The sequence below is a fragment of the Canis lupus genome, chromosome 6, assembly GCF_048164855.1.
Source record: "Canis lupus baileyi chromosome 6, mCanLup2.hap1, whole genome shotgun sequence".
NCBI classification, from domain to species: domain Eukaryota; kingdom Metazoa; phylum Chordata; class Mammalia; order Carnivora; family Canidae; genus Canis; species Canis lupus.
The window spans coordinates 80,434,064-80,460,768 of record NC_132843.1 but is presented as its reverse complement, the minus strand read 5'-3'; the positions used below and the strand labels follow the sequence as shown (position 1 = coordinate 80,460,768).

Sequence of the window (26,705 nt, the reverse complement as noted above, 5' to 3'; positions counted from 1 at the left end):
TATAAAAAAAAAAAAGTCAAGGAAAAAGATGTTGAATACTACTACATTTTTACACTTAATTATACTTTAGCCTTTATTTTATTTTATTTTTAATTTTTTATTTATTGATGATAGTCACACACACAGAGAGAGAGAGAGAGAGAGAGAGAGAGAGGCAGAGACACAGGCAGAGGGAGAAGCAGGCTCCATGCACTGGAAGCCCGACGTGGGACTCGATCTCGGGTCTCCAGGATCGTGCCCTGGGCCAAAGGCAGGCGCCAAACCGCTACGCCACCCAGGGATCCCTACTTTAGCCTTTAAAATAAATAAATTTGTGTAGTGCATAAAGTTATGTTTGACATTTATGTTGTGCTTATAATCTGTATGTCAGGCAAAATGCACTACTGTCCCGTGGTAACACTCCTTAAACTCAGGCTCCTTATTTGGTAATAATTAGCTTCTTGACAATGAAACCTACAACTTGGGACACCTGGGTGGCTCCGCGGCTGGGCGTCTGCCTTTGGCTCAGGTCATGATCCCGGGATCCGAGATCAAGTCCACATTAGGCTCCCTGCATGGAGCCTGCTTCTCCCTCTGCCTGTGTCTCTGCCTTTCTCTCTCTCTCTCTCTCTCTCTCTCTCTGTCTCTCATGAATAAATAAATAAATCTTAATAAAAAAAAAAAAAGGAAACCTACAACTTAAAAGTATAAAATCAGAGAACCATCATAAGCATCAGAGTAATAGAAGTCTATAAAAATAAATTATAATATAAAGGTTCAGGGATCCCTGGGTGGCGCAGCGGTTTGGCGCCTGCCTTTGGCCCAGGGCGTGATCCTGGAGACCCAGGATCGAATCCCACGTCAGGCTCCCAGTGCATGGAGCCTGCTTCTCCCTCTGCCTGTGTCTCTGCCTCTCTCTCTTTCTCTCTGTATGACTATCATAAATAAATAAAATAAAATAAAAAAAAAAAAAATAAAGGTTCAGATATTCTATTTTTGTTTTTTATCTGTCATCAACCTGATTTATTATTTTTTGTAATATTTTGGTAATTTTCTCTAAAGCCTATAAATTTGGCTGAATATTCCAACAGGTGGTAAGAAAAGGAACAGTATTTCCCATTATTAGTAACTGCAGAGATTTAAGAAAAAAGGCCATTATTAAGAAAAGCATTCTATGTATGGTTCATATAGAAATTCTAAGTCTTCACCTAGTTTTCATAATTGTGAATTTATAGTTGGTCCAGAAATAAGGTCGGCTCCATTCATCTAGGTTTACTAAGAATACCACCTCCTTAGCACTAAAAATGTAGTTAGAAAGTCAAGACTTAATTTTCTTATAATAGTTCAGATTCAGGAAAAGCACACAAGGGAACCTTCCTAGTCTGCAATGAGCCAGTATGCACCCTTCCTGCTTTGCAGATACTGTTGACATATTTGTCCAAATGCTTTATGGGTTGTCTATGTGCTACCTATATATGCTCTATGTCCATACTCTCAGTTAAAAATATTTCAAAATAGTTGAAAATGGAAGATGCCACTGCTCTCGTTTCTCTTATGTTCAAGTTATCTTCTTTTGTGCCAAGTGAATCCTCTCAATATCCAATTTTTCCTTTTTCTGCCCTTTTCATTTCCACTGGACATAAGCTTGCCCCTTCACTAGGGATCTGCCAAAGGAAGTTTAAGCTTTGGCTCTGGCTGAAAAGTATAGCCGTGACTCTGAAGATGACATTAAAGTTTCTTCCTATACTTTGTATGAGATACAAGAGATTAAAAAAAAAAAAAAAAGCCATTCATTACAGAGAAAAAGTTGAAAGATAAAACATTTCATAGGGAGAGTACTATTTTTTTGTCCAGATTATTTTTGCCCATGGCAGGAAAAGAACAATCAATGTACTATTTAGTAAGAGATTCATTTCAAACTCCCACACCGTAATATAATTCAGAAACACAGTTCCTTCCATCAGCCATGGGGGTAGGGAGGAAGCAATTCCCAGGGTACGCAAGTTAATGGTCCTGTCAACCCTGTCATTCCCACATTGTAATGCCAATGTAATTCCACATAAACACAATTATGCGGAGGCAAACGCTGTTGCAGAGTGTAAGAGCCACATATGCGTTTCTCTAAGAAACACAACTTGTGAGGATCATGAGGCATGGCAATGTTTGTGCAAAAAAGGACCAATGTGGGGATCAAATTAATTAGATTCCTGGAGCCTGTTGCTTAGTATGCAATTCTGGAAAGAACTAAGCTCCATGATGACTGACTGACTGGCATACAGAAAACCACGTATTGTTTTGTTTGAGCATAAAGAGCATATGAGAACTAGTATTGGAGTGCCCTGGGCACTGTTCTAATCAGTTTGCAAGATGCTGCGTGTAATGGTACTACATGGGCTAGTCAATTTGGGTGGTGGTAATAATGCACAGTCACTCTATGGACATAGTCACTATATGTTTAGTTAGCATATATTTAAACAAGCCAGAAATAAAATACCTTTTCCATACCACAGACTATCAACGACCTAGCTATCTTACAAATATACACTACTGCTCCAATACAGACTGAGGGCAGCCCTGGTGGCCCAGCAGTTTAGTGCTGCCTTCAGCCCAGGGCGTGATCCTGGGGACCCGGGATCGAGTCCCGTGTCGGGCTCCCTGCATGGAGCCTGCTTCTCCCTCTGCCTGTGTCTCTGCCTCTCTCTCTGTGTCTCTCATGAATAAATAAATAAAATCTTAAAAAATAATAATAATACAGACTGAGTGACAGTACACAAAACCTATCATTAAAACTGGAATCCAAATTCCAAGAGCAAAGTGAGTCTTTTTTTTTTTTAATATTTTTTTTTCATTTGAGAGAGCATGCATGTGCACACTACTGGGGCAGGGCAGAGAATCTCAAGCAGAGTCTGCGCGGAGCATGGGGCCTGACTTAGGGCTCGATCTCACTACCCTGAGACCATGACCTGAGCCAAAACCAAGAGTTAGACACCCAACTGACTGCACTGTCCAGGTGCCCTGAAAGCAAATCTATTTTTAACTGCTCAGAAGGATCACAAAGTCTGATGTTCCCACCAGAGAAACTTATACTACCTAGGTATAACTAGTCAAATGTCTTTGTTAAATTTTAAATATTTTGAGTAAGTTGATACACAATGTTACAACAGTTTCAGGTACACAGCCTAGTGATTGACAAGTTTATACATTATGTTATGTTCACCACAAGTGGAGCCACCACCTAACTCAATACATCACGATTACAAGATCATTGACCATATTCCTCATGCGGTACCTTTTATCCCCGTGACATAGTCCTTCCATAACTGGGAGCCTGTATCTTCTACCCCTTTCCCCTCTGGCAACCATCAGTTTGTTCTTAATATTTATATATCTGATCTTGCTTTTTGTTTTTTTTTTTCTTCATTTGGTGTTTTTTGTTTGTTTAGATTCTATTAATGAGTGAAACTATGTGGTATTTGTCTTTTGTCTCACTCTGTTTTATTTCACTTAGTATAATACTCTCTAGGTCCATCCATGTTGTTTCAAATGGCACAATCTCATCCTTTCTTCCGGCTGCAGAATATTCCACTGTACGAGTGTGCATGTGTGTATGTATATACACCCTCCTCCCCATCTTCCTTATCCATCCATCTACCAATGGACACTTAGGCTGCTTCCATACCTTGGCTATTGTAAATAATGTTGCAATGAACATAGGGATGCATAATTCTTTCTCAATTAGTATTTTTGTTTTCTTTGGGTAGATACTCCAATAGCAGAATTATTTAATCATATGGTATTTCTATTTTTAATATTTTGAGGAACTTCCATACTGTTTTCCACAGTGGGTGTACCAACTGACATTCTCATCAACCGTGCATTGAGGGGTTCCCTTTGCTCTATATCCTTGCCAACACTTGTTATTTCTTGTGTTTTTTATTTTAGCCATTTAAACAGGTATAACGTGATATCTCATTGTGGTTTCGATTTGCACTTCCTTGATGATTAGTAATGCTGAACAGCTTTTCCTGTGTCTGTAGGCCATTGTATGTCTTCTTTGGAAAAATGTCTATTTGGGTCCTCTGATCATTTTTAAATCTGATTTTTATGTGTGTGTATGTGTGTTGAGCTGAATAAGTTCTTTACATATTTTGGATAAGCCCTTACTGGATATATCATTTGCAAACATCTCCCACTCAGTGGGTTGTCTTTTGGTTTTGTTGATGGTTTCCCTTTGCTGTGCAAAAGCTTTTTTTTTTTCCCCTAAAGATTTTATTTATTTATTCATTTAAGACACAGAGAGAGAGAGACACACACACAGGCAGAGGGAGAAGCAGGTTCCATGCAGGCAGCCCCATGTGGGACTCGATCCCAGGACTCCAGGATCACACCCTGAGCCCTGAGCGGAAGTCAGATGCTTAACTGCTGAGCCACCCAGATGTCCCTGTGCAAAAGCTTTTTATTTTGATGTCGTCCTGACTGATTATTTTTACTTTTGTTTACCTTGCCTTAGGATATATATCATAAAAAAATGTTATTATGGCCGATGTCAGAGAAATTACTGCCTGTGTTCTCTTCTAGGATTTTTATGGTTTCAGATCTCACATTTAGGACTTTAATCCAGAGCTCGCTTCGGCAGCACATATACTAAAATAGGACTTTAATCCGTTTTAATTAGTCAAATATATTTATTGTTCTAGTTCTTAGTTCTCTCTTTTTTTTTTTAATCTTTTTTTTTTTTTTTTAAAGATTTTATTTATTTACTCATGATAGTCACAGAGAGAGAGAGAGAGGCAGAGACACAGGCAGAGGGAGAAGCAGGCTCCATGCAGGGAGCCCGATGTGGGATTCAATCCCGGTTCTCCAGGATCGCGCCCTGGGCCAAAGGCAGGCGCCAAACCGCTGCGCCACCCAGGGATCCCCTTAGTTCTCTTTCTATATTGCCTTTCCATCACGTTAAATAGTCTCATTGCTTTAAATATTAAGTGCTCCAAAGATGCAACAGAGCTGTCATTTTTCCAGGTGGATATCTAATAGGTATCTTAAACTTAACACATCTAAAATTGGATTCTTGATTTTCCTCCCCACCTTTGACATCTGCACACTTCCCCATCTCAACTGACAGCAACTCTCTTTCCAATTGCTCAGGCCAATAGACCTGGAGTCATCCAAGACTCCTCTTTTCAGAACTTACATCCCACATATCCAGAATCTTATCGCCTCTCAACACCTCTACCGCTGCCACATTATCCAAGCTCCCATCACCTCTTGCCTGGATTACTGAAATAGTTCCCCAGCTTCAACTCTTGTCTCAAGCCTAATCTCACTGCAGCAGCTAGAAGGACTCTTCTAAAACTTAAGTCAGATCATGTCACTCCTCTACTCAAAATCCTACAATGGCTCTTCATTTTACTCAGAGTAAAAGACAAAGGTTTATAACACTCTATACCGACATGGTCTGATTCTCTTTCCTATATTCTCCTCTATAATTTTTTGTATGTGCTAGAACGTGCCCAGCCTACGGCCTTTGCTCTAGCTGCTTCTACCTAGAACACTCTTCCCACAGATAACGTGGCTAACTCCCTCAGCGTCTTCAAATCTTTGTTCAAATCTCAGTCTGTCAACAAGGTTTACTTAGGCAACCTATCTGATACTACAATCTGTCCTCTTTCCACCAATCCTCTTTATCCAACTCGTCATTTGAAACTGCATCAAGCAGTGTCTAATGTGCTATATACTTTATTATGTTTATTGCTCACTATCTGCCTCCTCCTTGCTAGGATGCTAAGCTTCATGAGGTCAGGATCTTTGTCTTGCTGACTAATGTATTCCAAGTGCCTAGAACAATGTATGGCAAATATCAGGCATTCTATAAATATTTAATGAGTGAATGAGTGATTGTTGATTTTAAATTTAGTGTGATCCTCATGGTATACACATTCCCATGTGTGCTTTGTATCTATTGGATCAAACTGGTTAATTATGTTGTTCAAATCCTTTATGTCCTTATGTATTTTTGTCTGTTTGACATTAGTTTCTGAGAGAGTTATGTTAAAATCTCCAACTCTGGATGTTGATACAATATTTCCTTGCTACTCTGTCAGCTTTTGTTCCATAAATTTTGAAACTGTATTTTCAGTGTTTATAGTCCAGTATTTTATATCTTCTTTGTAGATTCTTCCTTCCTATAATCTGATGCTTTTTGCTTGAAATTATCTTTTGATGGTTATTAATGTTGCCATATTAGTTTTTTCCCTTTGAGTATCTGCATATATTTTTCCTCATATTTCTTTATCCCTTTCATTATCAGTTTGATGACAGCACATCGTTAAGTAGAATAATCTGAGTGTGTCCCTGGCTTTGTAGATGAATTTCTATTCATTATGATTACATATGTATTTTTTTAATATTTCCTATTTACTATGTTTTCCCTTTGCTTCTTTTGATCTCCCTTCCTGCCTTCTACTGAATGTAGTAAATAAATTTTTTAAAAAATCACCTATTTTTCCAGGGGTGCCTGGCTGGCTCAGTCAAAAGAGCATGAGACTCTTGATCTCAGGGCCATGAGTTTGAGCCCCACATTGGGTGAAGAGACTACTTAAGTAAATAAACTTTAATAAAAAAATTAGCAATTCTTCTGCTATTGATTTAGGAGTTGTACGTTCTATTTCTGTATTTCAGTTACTTTAGTGGTTATTCCTACATTTTACACACTGTTTTAAATATAGTTTTCCTTTAGAAGTTTATAAACTTAATTAATATCCTCTCTACTCAAAAAAAAGACCTTAGTATACTTTATATATCTTTAACACATTGTTGTTGATAGAATTTTAGATCATTTTTTACACATATAAGAAAAAAATTAGCTTTATCATCATATTTTAATACTTTTGCTTCTTGTATCCCACTGTTTTCTGCATGTACTTTTCTTTTTGCTGAAGAACATCCTCGGTTCTTTCATTAGCAAGTTTGGAAGTTGAGAAGTTAGCCTCTGTGTATTTGCAAATGCCTTTATTTCACTTTTGTATATAGAAATCACTGCATAGAAGTGTAGGTTTATAATTATTTTTCCACAGCACTTTGAGGATACTGTTACCTACTGTTGCTAGAGCCTAATGACAATTGACCACCATTCTGTAGATATATTATCTGTATCTTTTCTTTGCAATTAAAACTTTCTCAGGGCACCTGGTTCAGTCACTTGGGCGTCCAACTCTTGGTTTCAGCTCGGGTTGTGATCTCAAGGTCATGTCGGGCTCCAAGCACAGAGCCTGCTTGGGATTCTCTCTCCCTCTCCTCTGCCCCCCTCCCCTGCTTGTGTTTGCTCTCTCAAATAAACAAAATCTTAAAAACATTTTTTTCTTTGCATCATTAATATCTACAGTTTCCCTACCTAAGTGATTAGTAGTTATAGGTTTATTTATCCTGCTTTATGGGTAGGGTCTTTCTATTCGGAGGACTCCTTGACCTCATGGATTAATATCCAACTTCAATCTCCATTATTCTTCTCCCCTCTTTTTCATTACCTCTCTCTGCTCCTTTGTGCCTCCTGGCTGATGTGTACTCAAGCTCCTCAGGCTGTGTTCTGTGTCCCACTTCTCCAAGTCTCCTACCTCCATCTCGATGCTGCACTGAGACGTTTCCTCCGCCCTATTTTCCAGTTCACTGGTTTTTCTCTGATGCTGGAAGCAGTACGCTACGCAGTCTCCTCTGCTGTCACTTCAACATTAGATACTGTTTTCATTTCAATAGTACATTTTCACTTCCAAGACTTCGAAGTGGTTCTTTCTCACATCTTCCTGTTCTTGTTTCATTACCTGTTATTCTTTTTTTGTGGGATCTAACGTCTCTTGTCTGTTGAGAATTTTAACTTATTTTAAGACCTTCTTTACATTATTCTGTTATCTTTTCTCTCAGGCATCAATTCTCTCATTTATTGGGTCTGCTCACTGCTTTTGATGGTCTTAAATTTTATGAACTCTTTGTAATATTTTGAGGACTCAATTTCTATGACAGTGTTAAAATAGGAGTATCTTCGTCTGCAGTGTAGTTCTGAGTTGCCTCAGCTTAGATACTGGCCTTCAGCCAGACTTTAGGTTGACAGCTCAGGGTTCTATCTTGAATAGGTCCTCGTGGCTGCTGCCTCTCACTGCCCTTTCTGATTTCTTGTCAGGTGCAAGCTGTGTATTTCTGTGATGCTACTGGGATGAGCTGAATGAACCTGGCCCACATTTGCAGATAGCATAGTGTGTTCCTGGTTCCAAGATTTATGCTCTGAGTACGCAGAATCCTTACAAAAAACCCTGACCCAATTGCCTACATCCATTTATAGCTCCCCCACCACAGTGGCTTTTCTTTCCATTATTGGCCCAAAGAGATTTTCTTTATTGTTTTTAAGTATGATTGTGTACTTTTAAAAATCTTTAAAAAATATTTACCCATTCTTAATTTTATAATGAAAGGAACGGGATTCAGTGTCTTTATTTTGCCATCCTGACCTGGAGGTACTAGAGTAGCTTTTATTTTTGAAGTAGTAACTGTTTGATTCTCCTAACCTCACCAGTCTATAAATATTAGCAAATATACCAAAGGTTCAAAATCAAAATTAACTCTAGTGGAGGAATATTCTGATTATTTGGAGGTAGTTTGAATTGAAATACACAATGGACAGATTGATAAATCAGAAATGGAGGGAAGATGATTTTTAAAAGCTTGGGATGGTAGCACACTTTATTGTAGGACCTCTGTATGAACTCTACCACTGTTTTCCATAAATGGAATCAGACTGAGCAGAAGAGGAGGGTGCTTTCCACAACCCTAGGCACAGCACTGCAGCCAGCAGAGTCCTGTAATAAGCACCACCTGCACTCCTGCACCTGGATGACAGCCATCAGCCCGATGGAAAGAATGCTGATCGGGGAATTCACAACCTTTCTAGCTCATTCTCTGCCACTAAGCTATTGTACAGCACAGGTTAAGCCATGATCCCTTTTGGGGCCCCAGGTAGTTTATCTGTAAAATAAGGGAGTTGGCCTGGAATAGCTTCTAAAGTACCTTCCAGAAATAATTTTCTGTGATCTCAACATTTTGGTAGTTCATAAGTATGCTGAGTCTTCCATTCTTCAATTCGCTGAGTAAATAACTTGCCAGGTAAAGGAAGAAAACCGTGCATTCCTGAAATCAGTCTTCAAAAATGGAAACTAACAATTACCAGAAGTATGGCTTTTTCTGGTCACTACTCTGCAAAGGAACAGCTTATGGGTGACTGGATGATGTTTCTGTGTGGGTGCAGACACAATCTAAGTTTTTTTTTTTTTTTTCCTTTTTACAATCTAAGTTTTAAATAGAGAAAAGCAAACCAGCCTAGGCCAAAACAAACTCCCTACACACAGTCCCAGACACCATGAAGGAAAACAGGTCTTTTCTACAAACATGTCTGTCACTGATAGTTGAGAAGACAGTGAAAATAAATCTCAAACTGACCACATCAAAGTGCAGAGAGGGGCAAAAGTAAGCAGCATGCTGCAAAGTCACAGGACATGAGGGGTCTGACTCTGTACACTGTAAAGTCTGCACAACTAGAAATTTCATGTGATTAGAAATGTAGGGAAGAGAATGAGGAAGGGAAGAGTAAAGTTGGAGTTCTACTGAAAAGAAGGAAGAGTGGATTAAAAATATAAAAACTGGGACGCCTGCATGGCTCAGCTGGTTGAGCATCTGCCTTTGGCTCACGGGGTAATCCCGGGGTCCTGGGATCGAGTCCCACATTGAGCTTCCTGCATGGAGCTTGCTTCTCCCTCTGCCTGTGTCTCTGCATTTCTTTCTTTCTTTCTTTCTTTCTTTCTTTTTCTTTCTTTCTTTCTTTCTCTCTTTTTTTTCCTTCCTCCTTTCCTTTCCTTTCCTTTCCTTTCCTTTCCTTTCCTTTCCTTTCCTTTCCTTTCCTTTCCTTTCCTTTCCTTTCCTTTCCTTTCTCTTTCATGAATGAATGGATAGGATCTTTTAAAAAATTATATATATATACATATATGTGTATATATATATATATACACACACACATATATATATATAATTAGGTTAAGGTGGCAAGGAAAACTCAGTAATAAATCTCAGAGTTTCTCAGCACTTTGACTATGTTCACAGTGCGAATTTATACCAACTATTGAATTTCACCACATTGCACTAAAAACCAAGTAGATTCCAACTTCACAGGGGTGAAGGATGGAAGTTAATTCGCATATACCAGCCCCACCCCCAAGCAGTCTTCAGATAACTTTCTAAGGATATTTTCTAAAAACAAAAACAAAACAAAAACAATATTCATTGGAAGGTACCTTACCATCCACAACGCTACAGGTGAGCCACAGTCTACTGCATCTACCCTGCTGTATGTGGGGTGGGATGGGCGCCCAGCAGATTTCTCGACTTCACTACCCAATACTTCACTCTACCAGAAACACGCAAACCACCACCAGGGAGGGAAAAAGTGCTCTGACCAAATTCCCACTGGGTTCAAGCAGTCTTCACTATTAGGCAAGCCTTCACTTTCAGGAAGCTTGTGTGGCCAAAGCATTTAAGAAAAAAAATTACAAGTAGCAGAGGAACATTAAAGAAAATGAAGAAAAATAGAGAAAAAAAAAAAAAAACCCAGCCATATTTAGTCTCACCTTAGAAACACAATCACTGGTAACACTCTGGAGACTTTCCCCCTGGTCTTTTTACCTGGGTCTGGGTGCCCTCCATCACTTCACAGTTACACTCCTATTCCACACACAATTGCGCATCTACTTCAGTCAGTGATCTTTTATCATAAGCATTTATCCAGGTTATTGCACTATGTTTGTAACTCATTCTTAAATGGCTGCCTCATACTCTTCTGTTCCAAAGAAACACCCCTAAATGGCTGGTAGTCAGGAACAGTAAAGCAAACTATGATTCATAGTATTCCATTGCACGGATGAATCATAGTTTACTTAACTGCTGCCAGAACACTGGACATTTAGGTTGTTTCCAATTTTTCCACTATTACAAAGAACTAAAAGGACTCAATCTGCTTGGTTCAACAGTACCTAGCAAACAGCTTTCCACATAATAGGCACTCAATATTCATTTATTAAATGAATAAATGTTTATAGAGCTACATATATATAATATACCCTGGGCTGAAAATCTCTGTACATAAAGCTCCCCGACCCTTTTATACAGTTTCTTAGAGAAAGATTCCCATAAGTGGAAATTCTGTATCAATTTGGGGTTTTTCATAGTTTGACAATTTGCTTTCTGAAAAGGAAGTATGAGCTTGCATTCCCCATGGTAATATATGAGGATGCCCATTTCACTATACTCTCACCTAAAATGGGGATTATCTTTTCAAAATCTTTGCCTATTTTGGTTGGTGAAAAAAAAAAAGCCCTACTTATAATACTAATTTATAGTTTTAATACTAGAGAGGTTATATACTTCTCCTTATAAATGTTAACCAGTTGTCCATCTTGAAATAGTTTTCTAATAATCATTATTATCTAAATCAAATTTATTCCTTGAGGCTCAGTGGTAAGTTATAGTAAAAAAACTTTTAGGAAGTAAATTCTGGAAGAAAACTTCTTTAAGGAACTAACCTAAATACATAGCTGGGAACAGTTTATTTATAGCCTATTTGTCGTTACACTGCAATGTGCTTTTATTAATGGTCAAGTTGGAAGCTAGAACTCTCAGTTCTTGAGTTTTCCCTAACATTTATCTGTTATATATCTGTTTTATTTGTGTTACTTTTCTGGGATGATGATGTAACCGAGGAGGGGAATGCTGGCAAGAAAAGGTTCCCATATTATTCTTCCAGAATTTTTCTTTCAGGAAGCCATTCTAGATTAGTCCAGAACCTCTAAGGGCTGTTTCCCACAACTGCACTCTGTTGAACTTCTCTAGCTACAACAATCTTGGGATGGCTTAGAACTTTGTCAACCCTGAATTGGTCTTTCCCTCTGAAGGCTCTCTGTAAATAAGTAAGTGAAACACAAAAAAAAGGCAGTAGGTTGGTCAGAGGAAACATGGTAGGTCTGGATAACATCACCAGTAATGACAAGCTGACGGTGGCTGACAGTCACTACCTAATCCAATAACTAACTCCTTTCGTAATTGCTGGCATAACGTGGAAAATGCTCCTCTAGGGTAGGGTAGAGGAATATTTGCTTTTCATTCCTTCAAAATATGCTTGCAGGAGCAGGCAAGAATGTTGATCTGTTCTAAACAAGGAGAGAAAGCCCAAATGTGGAATAAGGTCTGTCAGGAGGAAGCCCAATTCAGAGTAAAGCATGGAATCAGTCACCACAATCTGCCAAATAAGAGGGTAATTAGATGTGTTTGAACTCTTCAGGGCTTTATGAAGACTTCGCTTGCTTGCTTTCTCTCTCTCTTTCTCTCTCTTTTTAACAGCAAAGCATCTTGGAGCTTTGCCCAGAGAGCAAATGGCTACTAACCAGATGCTATTAACTCCCAGGAAACTCATCAAGACCATTACTGCAGACAATCCCAAAGAGAAGGGACCCCTGTTTCAGTGCCACCCAGTCCACCAAACTGCTCTCACAAGCCAGCAAAATCTTATTGCCAAATCCACTGCGCACTTTGGGGTTCTCAGACTCTACGTGGACGTGATTACAGAGCACTGTGGTAGCTAAAGTTTGTTTTTCTAGCACTTCATTCCTTTCTCTTCTTGTGGTAACAGGATCCTTTCATCCTGTGGGGAGCCATCCACATAGCTGACCCTCTCCTGACCCTACCCCTGCAATGAGTGGCAGCTGTTGCCGCTGCTTCCTCAGTATCTCCACCACCACTACCACTGCCATTATCATTACCATCACCATGAGAGCTAACATTTATTGAGCACTTACATGTCTAGCACTGTGGGTAAGCTTTATCTGTATCATCTCATTTAAAGAAATGACCTATGTGATAGCCACTGTTACTTCTCACATGTTAGAGTTAAGGAAACTGAGGCAGAGAAGGAGTATGTAGTTTGCTTCAGGGTTGCACAATAAGTAGCAGAGCAGGGATCTGGACTCAAATACTTGGTTCCAGAGGACTGGCTCTTAACCACTGAGCTTCGCTGCCCCTCTAACAGTCTAATCTCTGGCTATAGAAGTTAATTCAGGGAAGTTTACCTGACCCAGGCAGGGTCAACTGGATATATGGACTCCAGGACAGGGAAGGTATTCTTCCTCTGGGGTCTACACAGAGAAGAAGGCAGAGCTCTGATGACCAGGTTTCAGGCTCTTGCATTTAGCTATGCCTGGCATCAGCCTGGACCAAGGGGAGATTTCCCAGTTACATAAGCCTTTTGCTTGAGCTATATGAAGTGAAGTTTCTGTCACCTGGCGTCCTCGAAACTTTTCACCCCCTTGTTTGGTAGATCATATTCTTTCCTGGCTCTTTTCCTCTTTCTCTGACCATTTCCTCCCTAGTCTCTTTTCTTTTCTTTTCTTTTTTTTTTTTTTTTAAGATTTATTTATTCACGAGAGACACACACAGAGAGGCAGAGACACAGGCAGAGGGAGAAGCAGGGTCCCTGCGGGGAGCCCGATGCGGGACTTGATCCCGGGTCTCCAGGATCACACCCCGGGCTGATGGCGGCACCAAACCGCTGGGCCACCAGGCTACCCCTCCCTAGTGGGCTCCTCCTTGGCTTATCCCTCAAGCACTGGTGTGGCCTGGCCTCTGTTCTAAACTGTCTATTCTTCCTTTCTCACAGCAGTGCTCCTCCTCAGCATCCCACAAACATTCTGAGAGGCTTCCCCGGGGGAATGTGCTCCTTGTGTCCACCCTGTTTCAGAATCATTGTGATACTGAACCACAGGTACTCACGTGAGTGCAGCCCTCACAACACTGGGGAAGAAAAAAGTTGAGACTCAACTATTCTACAAATTATTCTTGGAAAATATTATCCATTTCATAGCTCGAAACTATTACCAGCAGTCTGATGTCCTGTAAATCTTTATTTCTAGCCCCAAAACTTCCCCACACTTTAGGACTGTGTATCTAATTGCCTGTAGGATAATTTCATGTCAATAAGTACCTCAAAATCAGTATGTCCAAAAGCAAACATGTTATCTTCATTGCAAACAGGTTCTTCTTCCTGAATTCCTAATCTTATTCATGGCATATTATCTATGCAGTCAACAAAACTGGAAACATGAGTGTCACCAGTGGATTGTTCTACAAATCTTCATAGAAGTAAATATTCTACTAGATTGTAGGGAGCTAAAATACTAAGAAACACACCTTGCTTTTAAGGATTTTAGTTTCATGGGTGGATACCACATAGTGATAATCATCTCTGTGTACTGAAGGTTAATTCAAGATACTGAGGAGAACCTAGTCTACTCTGAGGAGGAGCCTAACCTAAATCATGAATGAGTATTAAAAAAAAAAAAAAAAAAAAGGGGAGTGGGGAGAGAAAGAGGCAGTAAAGTAGGAGGAAGAGCATCCTAGAAAATGGGAATAACGTGTGTGAACACTCAAAGATATTGGGGGGGGGGAAACGACTGATGAAATGCTATTATACTAGCAGCTTTCGTTTATTAAAAACTTGCTAAAGCTAGGCACTACTTAAAGTGAAATACATGATTATTCCTGTCCTAACACCAAGCCTACAAGATAGGGATATGGGATAACAACCTCATTTTTACAGTCAATTAAAGCACTTACAGAATTCAGAGAGGTTAAATTACTTTTCCAAGATCATACAGCTAATAAGACATGGAACTAGCTCTGGACCTAGGCTTCCTGGCTCTAAGCCAATATCGTTTCTACCAATCCACGTATCTTCTCAACCACTCTAAACTCTTCTTTATGTTCACTCTCCACATCCAGTAAAATATCAAATCCTGTTGAGTTTTCATATTTCTTAAGTTCCTCCCATTCAAACCATACTTACCATCAGAAACCTAGTTCATTACCTTTCATTTAGACACTAATAAACTCTACTTGCTCTCTAGGTATATAAAAACCTGTGTGTGTGTGTGTGTGTGTGTAACAGAAAGTCAATTCAGAACTACTTCATTTTCCCCATATGAGATCCACCAACTTATCTGTAGGTGTTTTCCTGTTCCGACTCTTTTGTCTTCTTTATGGTCTTTTCCTGGGAGATCCCACACACTCTACCATCCATCTCTGAGTATCATCTCTAAGGCGCTGACTCCCAAATATCTCTATCTACAGCTCTACTATCTCCCATGAATGAACACCAGATTTTTTTTTTTTTTTAGAAAGATACGGCTTTTTTTTTAAAGATTTTATTTATTTATTCATGACAGACACAAGGAGAGAGAGAGGGAGGCAGAGACACAGGCAGAGGGAGAAGCAGGCTCCATGTGGGGAGCCTGATGTAGGACTCGATCCCGGGACCCTGGGATCACGCCCTGGGCTGAAGGCAGACGCTAAACTGCTGAGCCACCCGGGCTGCCCAAACACCAGATTTCTGTGTTCAACTGCCTACATCGTATCTCAACTTGTATATCTGACAGGAATACCTCCTGCCCCATTAAAATGTGAGTATTATGAGGGGCAGGAGCCTTATCTACCTTATACATTTCTGTATCCAATGCTTAATGCTTGACACATACTAGGTAACCAATTCCTGTTTCTTTTTTTTTTTTTTTTAAATATTTTATTTATTTATTTAGGATAGTCACAGAGAGAGAGAGAGAGAGAGAGGCAGAGACACAGGCAGAGGGAGAAGCAGGCTCCATGCACCGGGAGCCTGACGTGGGATTCGATCCTGGGTCTCCAGGATCGCGCCCTGGGCCAAAGGCAGGCGCCAAACCGCTGCGCCACCCAGGGATCCCCAATTCCTGTTTCTTGATTGAATAATGGCATGCAGCTCTGGGAGCCAAAGACTTCCTGAATGGAGCTGGACTGTCCTAGGGGGCCTTTAAGAATTCGATTCTCTGTGGGTTAACTGGGCATTTCTGGAATGGAGGAAGGAGTAGAGACCGGCTCTAAGTCCCCTCAGTGTGCCACAGTTAGCCCTACTTTTTAATAATGACCTGCTTGGGATATGAGAAATCCCTAAATACTATGCCTGTACGGACAGTGTTTGTCAATTCTGCCTGTGTAGAATCACCTGGGACACTTCTATTACAAAACAGATTCCCAGGCTCTGCACTCTCCACCACCACACGTCCCCTCCTAATTCAGAATCTCAAGGAGGAGAGGCCTGAAAATCTGTATGATAAACAAATGACTCCAATGATTCTTTTTTTTTTTTTTAAAGATTTTATTTATTTATTCATGAGACAGAGAGAGAGAGAGGCAGAGACAGAGAGAGAGAGGCAGAGACACAGGCAGAGGGAGAAGCAGGCTCCATGCAGGGAGCCTGACATGGGACTCGATCCCAGGTCTCCAAGATCATGCCCTGGGCTAAAGGCGGCGCTAAACCCCTGAGCCATCCACCCGGGCTGCCTGACCCCAATGATTCTTATTGAAAAGGCTGAGGAAGACTACTATAGAAGCTTCACCTATTAGGCAATGATTATTGAAAATGGCTCAGCTTGCTGGATAGCAGTATCCAAACTTGCCCTTAGCTCTAAGTCACACACCCCAGAAATGATTTATAAGTTGCTCAAACAACATTTCATTAGTCTTATTAGAGAACCAGAGGTCACCAGGAACTGGAGAGACTTAGACAACATGTCATATTAGGCAGACCTTTTTTTTTTTTTTCCAAAGATTTTATTTATTCATGAGAGACCCAGAGAGAGAGAGAGAGAGAGACAGAGAGAGAGGGGCAGAGACGCAGGCAGAGGGAGAAGCAGGCTCCATGCAGGGAGCCCGACACGGGACTCGATCCCGGGTCTCCAGCATCACACTCTGGGCCGAAGGCAGTGCTAAACCACTGAACCACCCAGGGATCCCAAGCAGACCTTTATTGTATGGAAAGGACCTGGTTTTGTTTCCTTGGCACAAAATTGTGCCACCTCATCACTAATTTCCCATATGTGATACGAGTCTTTACTGTGACATATCACTGTCGACAAGCTCTCCTCACTTTTTTCTTTAAAGCTTTTTGATAACCCGAATTTTAGCTTCTCTTTCCAAAAATCCACTCCTCTTAACTATCAATTCAAGCAAGCTGCACATTGAAGCTTTAAAGATTTCTGTCACTCCCTCTGTAAATCTCCCCCAAATTCTTCCTGTATATATTCTGCAGATTGAAAGTTAACAAGGCAAAAAAAAAACAAAACAAAACAAAAAAAAACCTAATAAACTCCATAACCTACTCCTGACTAAGGAATTCAAATGACAACCAGTAATTAAAGTGAATGACAGGTACCCTTCCAAGAATCTGTAAGCCTTAAAGGCAAACTTATTTATGGCCATAACCTACAAAAAGCAGAATTTCTCAAGTGTCAAGTGATTATACATCCCCAAACTATAATTTTAGCTAACCTCAAAGTCAGGTCTTCGAGAGGTAAGAAGGGATAGGATCAAATGAAAAAAAGTAGATAGGGACATATTAGGAGAATCAAACATTTCAGACTTTCTCCTCAAAGAGTAATGAAACACCAGATGGTAGCCACACTTGTGGTGAGCAAAGCATAACCTACAGACTTGTTGAATCACTATGTTGTATCTAAACTAATGTAACTTTGAGTGTCAACTGCATTAAAAAGATAAAAAAAAATGTTTAAGGGAGGAAAATGGTAATGAAAGAATAGAGAAACTACATCTAAAATGACAAGGGAGAAACTCTCTGGCCTTTATTCCTTCGTTCAGGAATCTTTATAGCTTGTTTCCTGCAGCGTGATGCTTTTCCACGTGAGGACAAACAACATGTATCCCTCTGAATGACTTCCCTTGCCCCATAAAGTGTCAATGATACTAAAGAATCACTAAGAATTGGAAAAATGCTGAATTACCAGAAAAGTGCTTAGATGAGAGCAAACTGACATTTGGAGTCACATTTACATCAGCAAACATTTCTGAATCTATAACTAAGAGCAGAGGCTAGTAAACTGCAGCCTGGGCTATAAACCAAGTCCAGCCCACCAACCTGCTTTTATAAGTAAAGTTTTATTGGAACATAGCCACTCAAAATAAATAAATAAATAAATAAATAAATAAATAAATAAATAAATAAATAGCCATTCCATTTATTAACATATTATCTATGGTTACTTTCCCTCTATAATAGCAGAGTTGAGTAGCAGAAACAGAGTAAATGGACCACAAAGTGGAAAGTATTTACAATTAGGCCCTTTATGTAAAAGGTTTGCTAAACCTTGATCCAGAGAGTGTCATGTACCACAGATGAAAACTAGGCTGGCCCTGCTCCTATTGTCCCTCCTCCAACACACATCGCTGGAGAATAGGTATAGACATCTGCCTTCCCCGTGGACTTCACAAAGGCAGTGTTGACCTGCCATGAGAGCCAGCAAACAGCTATACTAGAAATGAGAAACCAAATATTCGGTCACCAGAGCTAGCTCTGTGACTCATCCATTTGGTGTATCACTTTTGAAAGTCCCCCAACATCTAAGTAATTTTACTTTGAGCTATTAACTTGCCAATGTTTTCTTAATTGAGGCATATATGACACACATTATATTAGCTTCAGATGTACAACATGATGATTAGATATTTGTATATACTACAAAATAAACCCCACAAGAAGTTTAGTTAATATCTCTCACCATACATAATTTTTTTTTATCATGAGAACTTTTAAGATTTGTTCTCTTAGCAACTTTCAAACATGAAACACAGCATTTTTAAAAAAAACATTTTATTCATTTATTCATGAGAGACACACAGAGAGAGGCAGAGACACAGGCAAAGGGAGAAGCAGGCTCCATGCAGGGAGCCCGACGTGGGACTTGATCCCGGGTCTCCGGGATCAGGCCCTGGGCTGGAGGCGGCGCTAAACCACTGAGACACCTGGACTGCCCATGTAAGAAAACATTTTTAAAGCATTAGAAAAAGCCAAGTATTCTTAAAAGCACATACTATTAAGTCACACTTGTAATATCATTTAAATATCTTGAAAAATCGGGACACATAGGCTCCCTGAGCCTGCTTCTCCCTCTGCTTGTGTCTCTGCCTCTCTCTTTCTCATGAATAAATAAATAAAAATCTTTAAAGTAAATAAATAAATATCTTGAAAAATCATATCTGTATATAAAACTATGGGTTTTCTATGAAAGAAATGCATGTTACTAAATGGCCGCAGATTTTTGAGCTTGTTTCATCGAAAACTGAGATGGTATACAGAAAATTAAGACTGGTAGATTGTAACCATTTATCTTTACATTTTCTCTCCAACTATCCTACCTTTTAGGTCCTACCAGAGTAAGACCTTTAAAGGTAACATCTGTTAATGCCTTGAGGGCAACATTCCTGCTGGGGCAAATCTATAAACACTCCATTTGCTGAAAAAGAGCTGCAAATCCCACACTAAGCTTTTTACCTCAATCATGGGGCTAGAACTCCGACATTAGCTAAGCCTAAGCCATGGTTAAAGCTCTCTAGCCATGCTATCAACAGAAGAAATGAATACTTTCAGAACTAAGGTAACCCTTAGATTTCAACTGAAAGAGGAACAATTATTCCTGGAGGCTCTCTGTAATCAAAGCCATCACAGGCCTGACTACTTTGATAAAAGAGTTGAACCCAAGTGCTTTGAAGACAATGTTATGAGATTGTCATCATGGTAATGAAGGGGTCCCAGGAATGCTTAGGTTGGAAATTATCCTTTTCTTAAAAATGTCATTAGTTGGTCTTGAATATGTTAAAAAAAAAAAAAAACTTAGGGAAAATACCAGCAGAAAATTCACCAGAATATTAAACAATCATTTCCTCTGAGTCGTATAACTTTGGGCAATATTTTCTTGTTCTTTATAAACACACAGAATCCCTTTATAACAAATATTTTCTAAAAGCTGCCCCCCCAATCATTTCTATCCTGAAATAAAACTCATAGATATAAAACTTAGCTTAAATCATTTTATTCTATTATTTTTTAAAGATTTTATTTATTTATTCATAAGAGACACAGGCAGAGGGAGAAGCAGGCTCCCTGCGGGGAACCCGATGTGGGACTGGATCCCAGGACCCTCGGATCACACTGAGCCGACTGAGGCAACCAGGCGTCCCAGCTAAAATCATTTAAAAAAACAACAATAAATCATGAAGAAAACAAAAGAAGTTTATAATGAATTATGTATTTCAATGTATAAAGTCTTGGGCCAATACTACTAGATAGTATAATGAACTAGTCAGAGGCTTGGGCTCATCACAGATCGCCATGAAAACAGAAGTCAGATGCAGATCTGCAGAACGTGTTTTATAACAATGCAGTTATACAATACAAGTGTCAGTGCTGTCCGGAATGAGTAAAACTAAAACTACAGTTTTTCCTCAGTTTACACGGCAGTTGAATTCTGCCATAAAATGTGAGTTTATACATGAAATCAAGTTTGGTTTTGGACTCAGACAACAGATGTTGTCATCTATGACTGTCCAGGAAGATAGTTAAAAGTCAGGCAAGCTGCAGGGACAACTGCTATATGGGACACACTAGGACATCTAGCATCTCTAGCCCCTGTCCATTAAATGCATGTAGAACATCCCCCATCACTGTGACCCTTCAAAGTCCCCCCATGACTGTTTAGAACCTCTAGAAATGTTCCTGCTGCTCTTGAGAACCACTGCTTTATACTTTTCTATACTTCATCTATTTTCTATAATGAAATATATTACCTTTACAATCATAAAAAAAGTTCCAGGAGAGTTTCAAGCTCATCAGTGTCCCTCCAATGCAGAGAGAGGAGGTCACAGGTCACTAACACAAACTAATACCTTGAAGGCAAACTGAAGCAGAAGAAAGAAATCGGAAGAAAAGTAAAAGGTCAAGGGGTTAACTGTACTACACTCACTAGTTAATAAACCTTCCACATCTTTGGATAAGAAGTTTGAGAAAAGCCCAAACAGATACCTTGAAGGTCAATTTATTCTATCTTAAGAAAAGATTTCTGACTAGAGCAGAATTTACTGATGTAATGGGACAGTGGGTCCAAAAATTACAGGGTCTCAAAGGAATACATGTGAGCTTTGATTACTGAGATTTCCTTGGCAACAGCACGACCTAAAATTAATAGAGTCCTTAAAAGGAAGATGCCAAAAGAAACTGTTGGTTTATACAGCTTGGGCTAGAGCAAGGCACTGTATGACCCATATATAGAAAATCACAGCATCTGCAGTATTTTAAGAAACTACAGTCGCAAAGCAAGAGCAAATGTACAGTGAAGGGAAAGATCCTTTCAGGCTAACGGGGAGTGAACCACTCGAGAAGATTCTTTAGTGCACACTGGATAGAAGGCAGCTTCCCACACACAGAGTTGGTTGGTTGCCATCTCTCAGTCTCCATCTCCTTCCTTGGGGCTGCCCATTGTCATCAATTGTACAAATCCGGGACAGCCTGCATTTCTTCATGTGAATGCCTGCCAACTCCCACAGGCTGGCTACGAGAGGACTGTTTATAACAGCCATCACTTATTAAATCTATCCTATTTTTAATACCCTTATAAGCATTTTTATATAACCAAATTTCTCAGACGCCTCAAAACTCTCAATTTGAGGACAAACTATCCTGTTCTCTTCATTTTTTTTTTTTTTTTGATCTGGCTAAAGATAAAGAGGCTGAGGGAGGAAAACCTTTATTTTCTTATCCTTTCACTTGATTAAAAAAGGAAGAGAGGCTTGCTTAAAAAAAAAAAACCCACAAGGTTGTGGTTGTTATACGGTATACTGTGAAAAATATTACTTTACTACATAAGTAACTAACCCTGATAGCTCTGTTAGCTCACCTACGGTGTCTTTAAACTTAGTCGAACTGTTCTATCTCAACAGTGAAGTCTTGCCTGGGACATACCTTACCATATTAGGTAATCAAGCCCCAGAGAGGGGAAAGCAAAAACAGTCCTAGTTTTTTACCTAAAAGGAGAATGGCAAAATATTGCCCAGTGGTGGAGAGTGGACAGAAATTCACTGGATGTTTCCAGCAGATTAAGGGGCTTCACAAGATTAAGTAACAAGATGAAAAAAATATGGCCTGAGAGAGGGGACAAGATCCAGCAAATAGCCAGAAGCAAAGCTGTGAAAAAGATAGAGCAATAGCAAAGCGGCTATTTTATTCAAAGACAGATAGCATGTACGTGTGTGGGGGAGGGGCGGGGAGTAAAGATCTACAAAACTAGAACTGCTGGCAGAGAAAGATAAACGGGAGGGGTAACTAAGGCAGAGAAATGAAAGTCTGCTTGATTGACAGAGAAATTTGCAGGGGCTTGATTTGATCAGGTGCTCAGAGTTCCCAGCAAAACTGAAAATGTTTAGTTCTCGTTTCTTCCCTTTCTATTCATTACTCAGTTCTCCTACTTCTGCAACCCCTTTTAAAACTTACTTCTCGGGATCCCTGGGTGGCGCAGCGGTTTGGCGCCTGCCTTTGGCCCAGGGCGCAAGCCTGGAGACCCGGGATCGAATCCCACGTCGGGCTCCCGGTGCATGGAGCCTGCTTCTCCTTCTCCCTATGTCTCTGTCTCTCTTTCTCTCTCTCTGTGACTATCATAAATAAATAAAAATTTAATAAATAAATAAATAAATAAAACTTACTTCTCGGTCACCTGGGTGGCTCCACGGTTGAGCGCCTGCCCTCAGCTCAGGGCATGACCCTGGGGTCCTGGGATCTGGTCCCACATCAGGTTCCCCGCAGGGAGCCTGCTTCTCCCTCTGCCCGTGTCATGTCTCTGCCTCTCTCTGTGTCTCTCATGAATAAATAAATACAATCTTTTTTTTTTAAATAAATAAAATATTTAAAAAATATATAAAATATCTCAAAATTCATCAGGCACATTTTCAGAACATAGACATTATACTGGAATTACAGAGGAGCCTGGACTACTTCTCTGACTCTCCAAAGAATCCATTATTTATGGATAAATTAATAAATAACTTCAAGATCACATGATTCTCACTGGGTGTTACACTGTATATTGGCAAATTGAATTTAAGTTAAAAAAAAAAAAAGGAAAAAAGATCACATGATTCTAAGGTCAAGGAATGTATTCTAAAAGCCTTACACTCATACAGATTTAGGAATCTACAGATTGGGACGCCTAGGTGGCTCAGTGGTTGAATGTCTGCTTTCAGCTCCAGATGTGACCCCGGGGTCCTGGGATCGAGTCCCGTGTCGGGCTCCCTGCATGGAGCCTGCTTCTCCCTCTGCCTGGGTCTCTGCCTCTCTCTCTGTGTCCCTCATGAATAAATAGATAAAATCTTAAAAAAAAAAAAAAGAAAGGAACCTATAGATTTGGAAGACAGCATGAATGAATCTCAATCATCTCTAACTATTTAAATGTATTTATTTTCACTTTATGACTTTAAGAGGTAGCTACCATGATTATCCCTACTCTATAGATAAGGAAACTGAAGTTTCCTCAGTTTCAATTTACCCAAAGTAGTTAAGTGGCCCAGGGAGTCCATCTAGCTCCTGGGCTGCACTCTTAAGTACTATGCGATACTGCCTGTCACCACAGTACACCACACAAGACAGATAACAGACACAAAGATTCACCTGAAGGTAGTACAATAGCCATGGACGAGGAACCCAGCTATGTGGTCCTGGCAAGTTACTTACTATCTCTGGGCTTAGTTGTTATCTTTAAAATAAGAAGTTCCAAGATTCAGTCTATAATAGCTATTCTGGCCATCACAGAGCTAACTCAGAGTTTAGTATACGATAGCACTCAAATAAGTTTTCCAAAGAAAGCCTCTTATTCTCAAGTGGAATGGAAGCGCTACTTATTCAAAGATGTAATAAAGCTGAAGGAGATTAGGCAAAGCAAAGGGGACCAAAAGCGGAGTCAACGTAAAAGATACACCTGCAAATATGGTTAATCAATAGAATTCTTCTGATTTAGCCAAAAACAGTCATATTCACATTCTCAGAGCTAAGTGCTGGGATTCATCAGTTTCCTTTGTGGTTCTTCCCCACTTCCCCTTCTCATTTTGAATTTTAGAGAACCCCAGGGCTCTGTCTTTGGATTTCTTCTCTGTCTACTTTCATCCTCTTGGTGATCCCATTCTATCTCATGGTTCTAAACACAATCTGTACATTTGCTGACATTCAAGTTCGTATGTCCAGTCTGGACCTGTCACCTGAACTTCAGGCTCCTACTGCTAAGTCTTCTCTTAACATTCCCACATGGATGCCAATCAGACATATTAAATTTAACAGTCCTAAAATCAAAACTACATGCCTGCTCTTCCCTTCTGTAAATCCATTCCTTCCACAGTCTTCTCTGTCTTAGTTAACAAAAACTCTGTATTTTCAGTTGCCTTAGCTAAAAAAACTTCAGTGTCAACCTTGATCACTATACTTCCCCATGCCCCTTAACTTTTTCACCCTATATCCAATCCAGCAGCAAATTTTACTTGTTCCAATTTCAAACTACAGAATCAGAATCAGAATCTGAATCTGAAAACTTCTCAGTATCTTTACTACCCACTATCACTTTGGTCCAAACCACCATCAGTTATTCCCTGGATAATTATAATTGCCTCCTAACTGATGTCCCTACTTCCACCCAAACCCCACGGGAACACATTCTCAAAATAGTAGGCAGAGTAATTTCTTAAAATAGAAGTATAATCACCTCACTCTTCTGCTCCAAACTCTACAATGGCTATTCAGATCAAAAGCTACAGCCCCTAAGAGGACTTACCAGTCTATGCCATTGGGCTCTTCTGCTCATTCTGCTCTACCACGTTGGTCTTTTCACCGGTCCTCAAGTACATCAGGCACACTTCCACCTCAAATCTCTGCAAGCGCTGTTCCCACTGCCTAAACTCTCTATTCCCATATGTCCACATAGCCCCCCATCTTACTTCCTTTAAGTCTAGGCTCAAATGATGTGTTTTCAGCAAGGTCTATCCTGACTATGTCAACTTCTTATCCCACTCAAGCATTTCTGATTCTTTCCTATCCTACTATTTATGGGCTTTCCAAAAACACTTACCACCTTTTCACATACTATTTACTTCATACATTTATTTCTTGTCTATATCTTCCACTAGAATGTAAATTCCATAAGAGCAGAGCCTTTTTTTTTTTTTAAGATTTTATTTATTTATTCATGAGAGACACAGAGAGAAAGAGGCAGAGACACAGGCAGAGGGAGAAGCAGGTGCCCGGCGGGGAGCCCGAAGTGGGACTCTATCCTGGGTCTCCAGGATCAGGCCCTGGGCCAAAGGCAGGCATTAAACCACTGAGCCATCCAGGTGCCCCCAAGTTTTATTTTCTATTAAAGCTTAGTTCAAAACTAAGTTTTGCCAGCAAGTTTCTGAATGGTTCTCTCTTTTATCTAATTTGAAAATCTTACATTTAATGGCTTACTTCTTTTGGAACACTTTACCAACATATCTCTGCGGTAGCATGCCACCATTTATCTAAGACAGATACCTTAATGTCCATGAATTAGTAATTCCTGAACAGTATCTCCTGTACCAATGCATTTTGATGGGTCATTACCAATCCAGATCTACTGGTTCCATTCTGGACTGGGAAAACTACATTGCTAATATTGAGGGTGAGGTTTCAGTGATTTTGTTCAGAATGAGTGCTACCTGAAGGGAAGTATTTTGTATGGAAATTCTTACTTCCTGTAATATGTAAGTGCCTACCTACATCAAAGACCAAAGAATGCTGACATTCTACCCACTGTGTGAAACTGAACACTCAGAGTAGGCTTTTTAGTTGTCTTTCAAGAAGACATTCCTGGGGCATCTGGGTGGTTCAGTGGTTGAGTGTCTGCCTTCAGCTCAGGGTGTGATCCCGGGGTCCTGGGATCGAGTCCCATATCGGGCTCCCTGCATGGAGCCTGCTTCTCCCTCTGCCTGTCTCTCTCTCTGTCTCATGAATAAAAAAAAATAAAATCAAGAAGACATTACTTCACTAAGGAAGTGAGATGCTCCTGGCAAGCCAATTTGAACATTTAATCTGTTAAGTAAAAACCAAATGGATAAACAGGGAATACTGCTGGATATAAGCCCTGATTTCAGATCTGTTTCACTAAAATCAAATAAAAAGGTGCCTGATGCAGGGTACAGGATGGGTATTCAACTAGCAGAGCTCTCATGTCCCTGAATACTTCTTAACTTCTTTGGGCCTCAATTTTCTTAACTGTCAATTGAGGTCCCTAACCCAAGTTATCTCTAAATTCTCAAAAGTTGGGAAGCAAGTAACTTTGCTACACTAAACTGGGTTCTTTAACAATTCCTTTAAAACAGGGTGCCTGGGCAGCTCAGTGGTTGAGCGTCTGCCTTTGGCTCAGGTCATGACCTGGGATCAAATCCTGCACCGGGCTCCCTGAATGGAGCCTGCTTCTCCCTCTGCCTGTGTCTCTGCCTCTCTCTGTGTCTCTCATGAATAAATAAATAAAATCTTTTTAAAAATTCCTTTAAAACAAAAGAATCTGTCTTCTGTTCAACTTCTTTAGGGCATCATTCTTGTTCACCAGCATCTTTTCTATTGACCGCCTGTGCCCTCTAGTGATGAACTTAATTTTACAACAGAATTGGCGAAGGAAACAATCTGCTCCAGAGGAGTAAATGGGGGAAAGCAGCAACGATGCAATACATAAAAATCAATGTTAAGCAAAAGAAAGGGAGGCCAAAGATGTAGGGAA

The 26,705-nt window shown here is 39.9% G+C and overlaps 1 protein-coding gene across 16 annotated transcripts in view; it reads right to left on the bottom strand.

Annotated features, from left to right (window-relative positions):
* PPP1R12B (protein phosphatase 1 regulatory subunit 12B) overlaps positions 1-26,705 on the bottom strand; it is a 204,823-nt gene that overhangs the window by 51,996 nt on the left and 126,122 nt on the right. Inside the window, exon 21 of one of the 16 annotated variants that reach the window (XM_072831467.1) lies at positions 18,735-18,908. The exons of 14 other annotated variants lie outside the window; for them this stretch is intronic. In XM_072831467.1, coding sequence (XP_072687568.1) covers positions 18,756-18,908 — 153 coding nt within the window. In that variant the 3' untranslated portion in view covers positions 18,735-18,755. Of the gene's footprint in view, positions 1-18,734; positions 18,909-21,169; positions 22,582-26,705 lie in introns of those variants that run through there. One more of the 16 variants, XM_072831466.1, reaches the window with a different exon arrangement.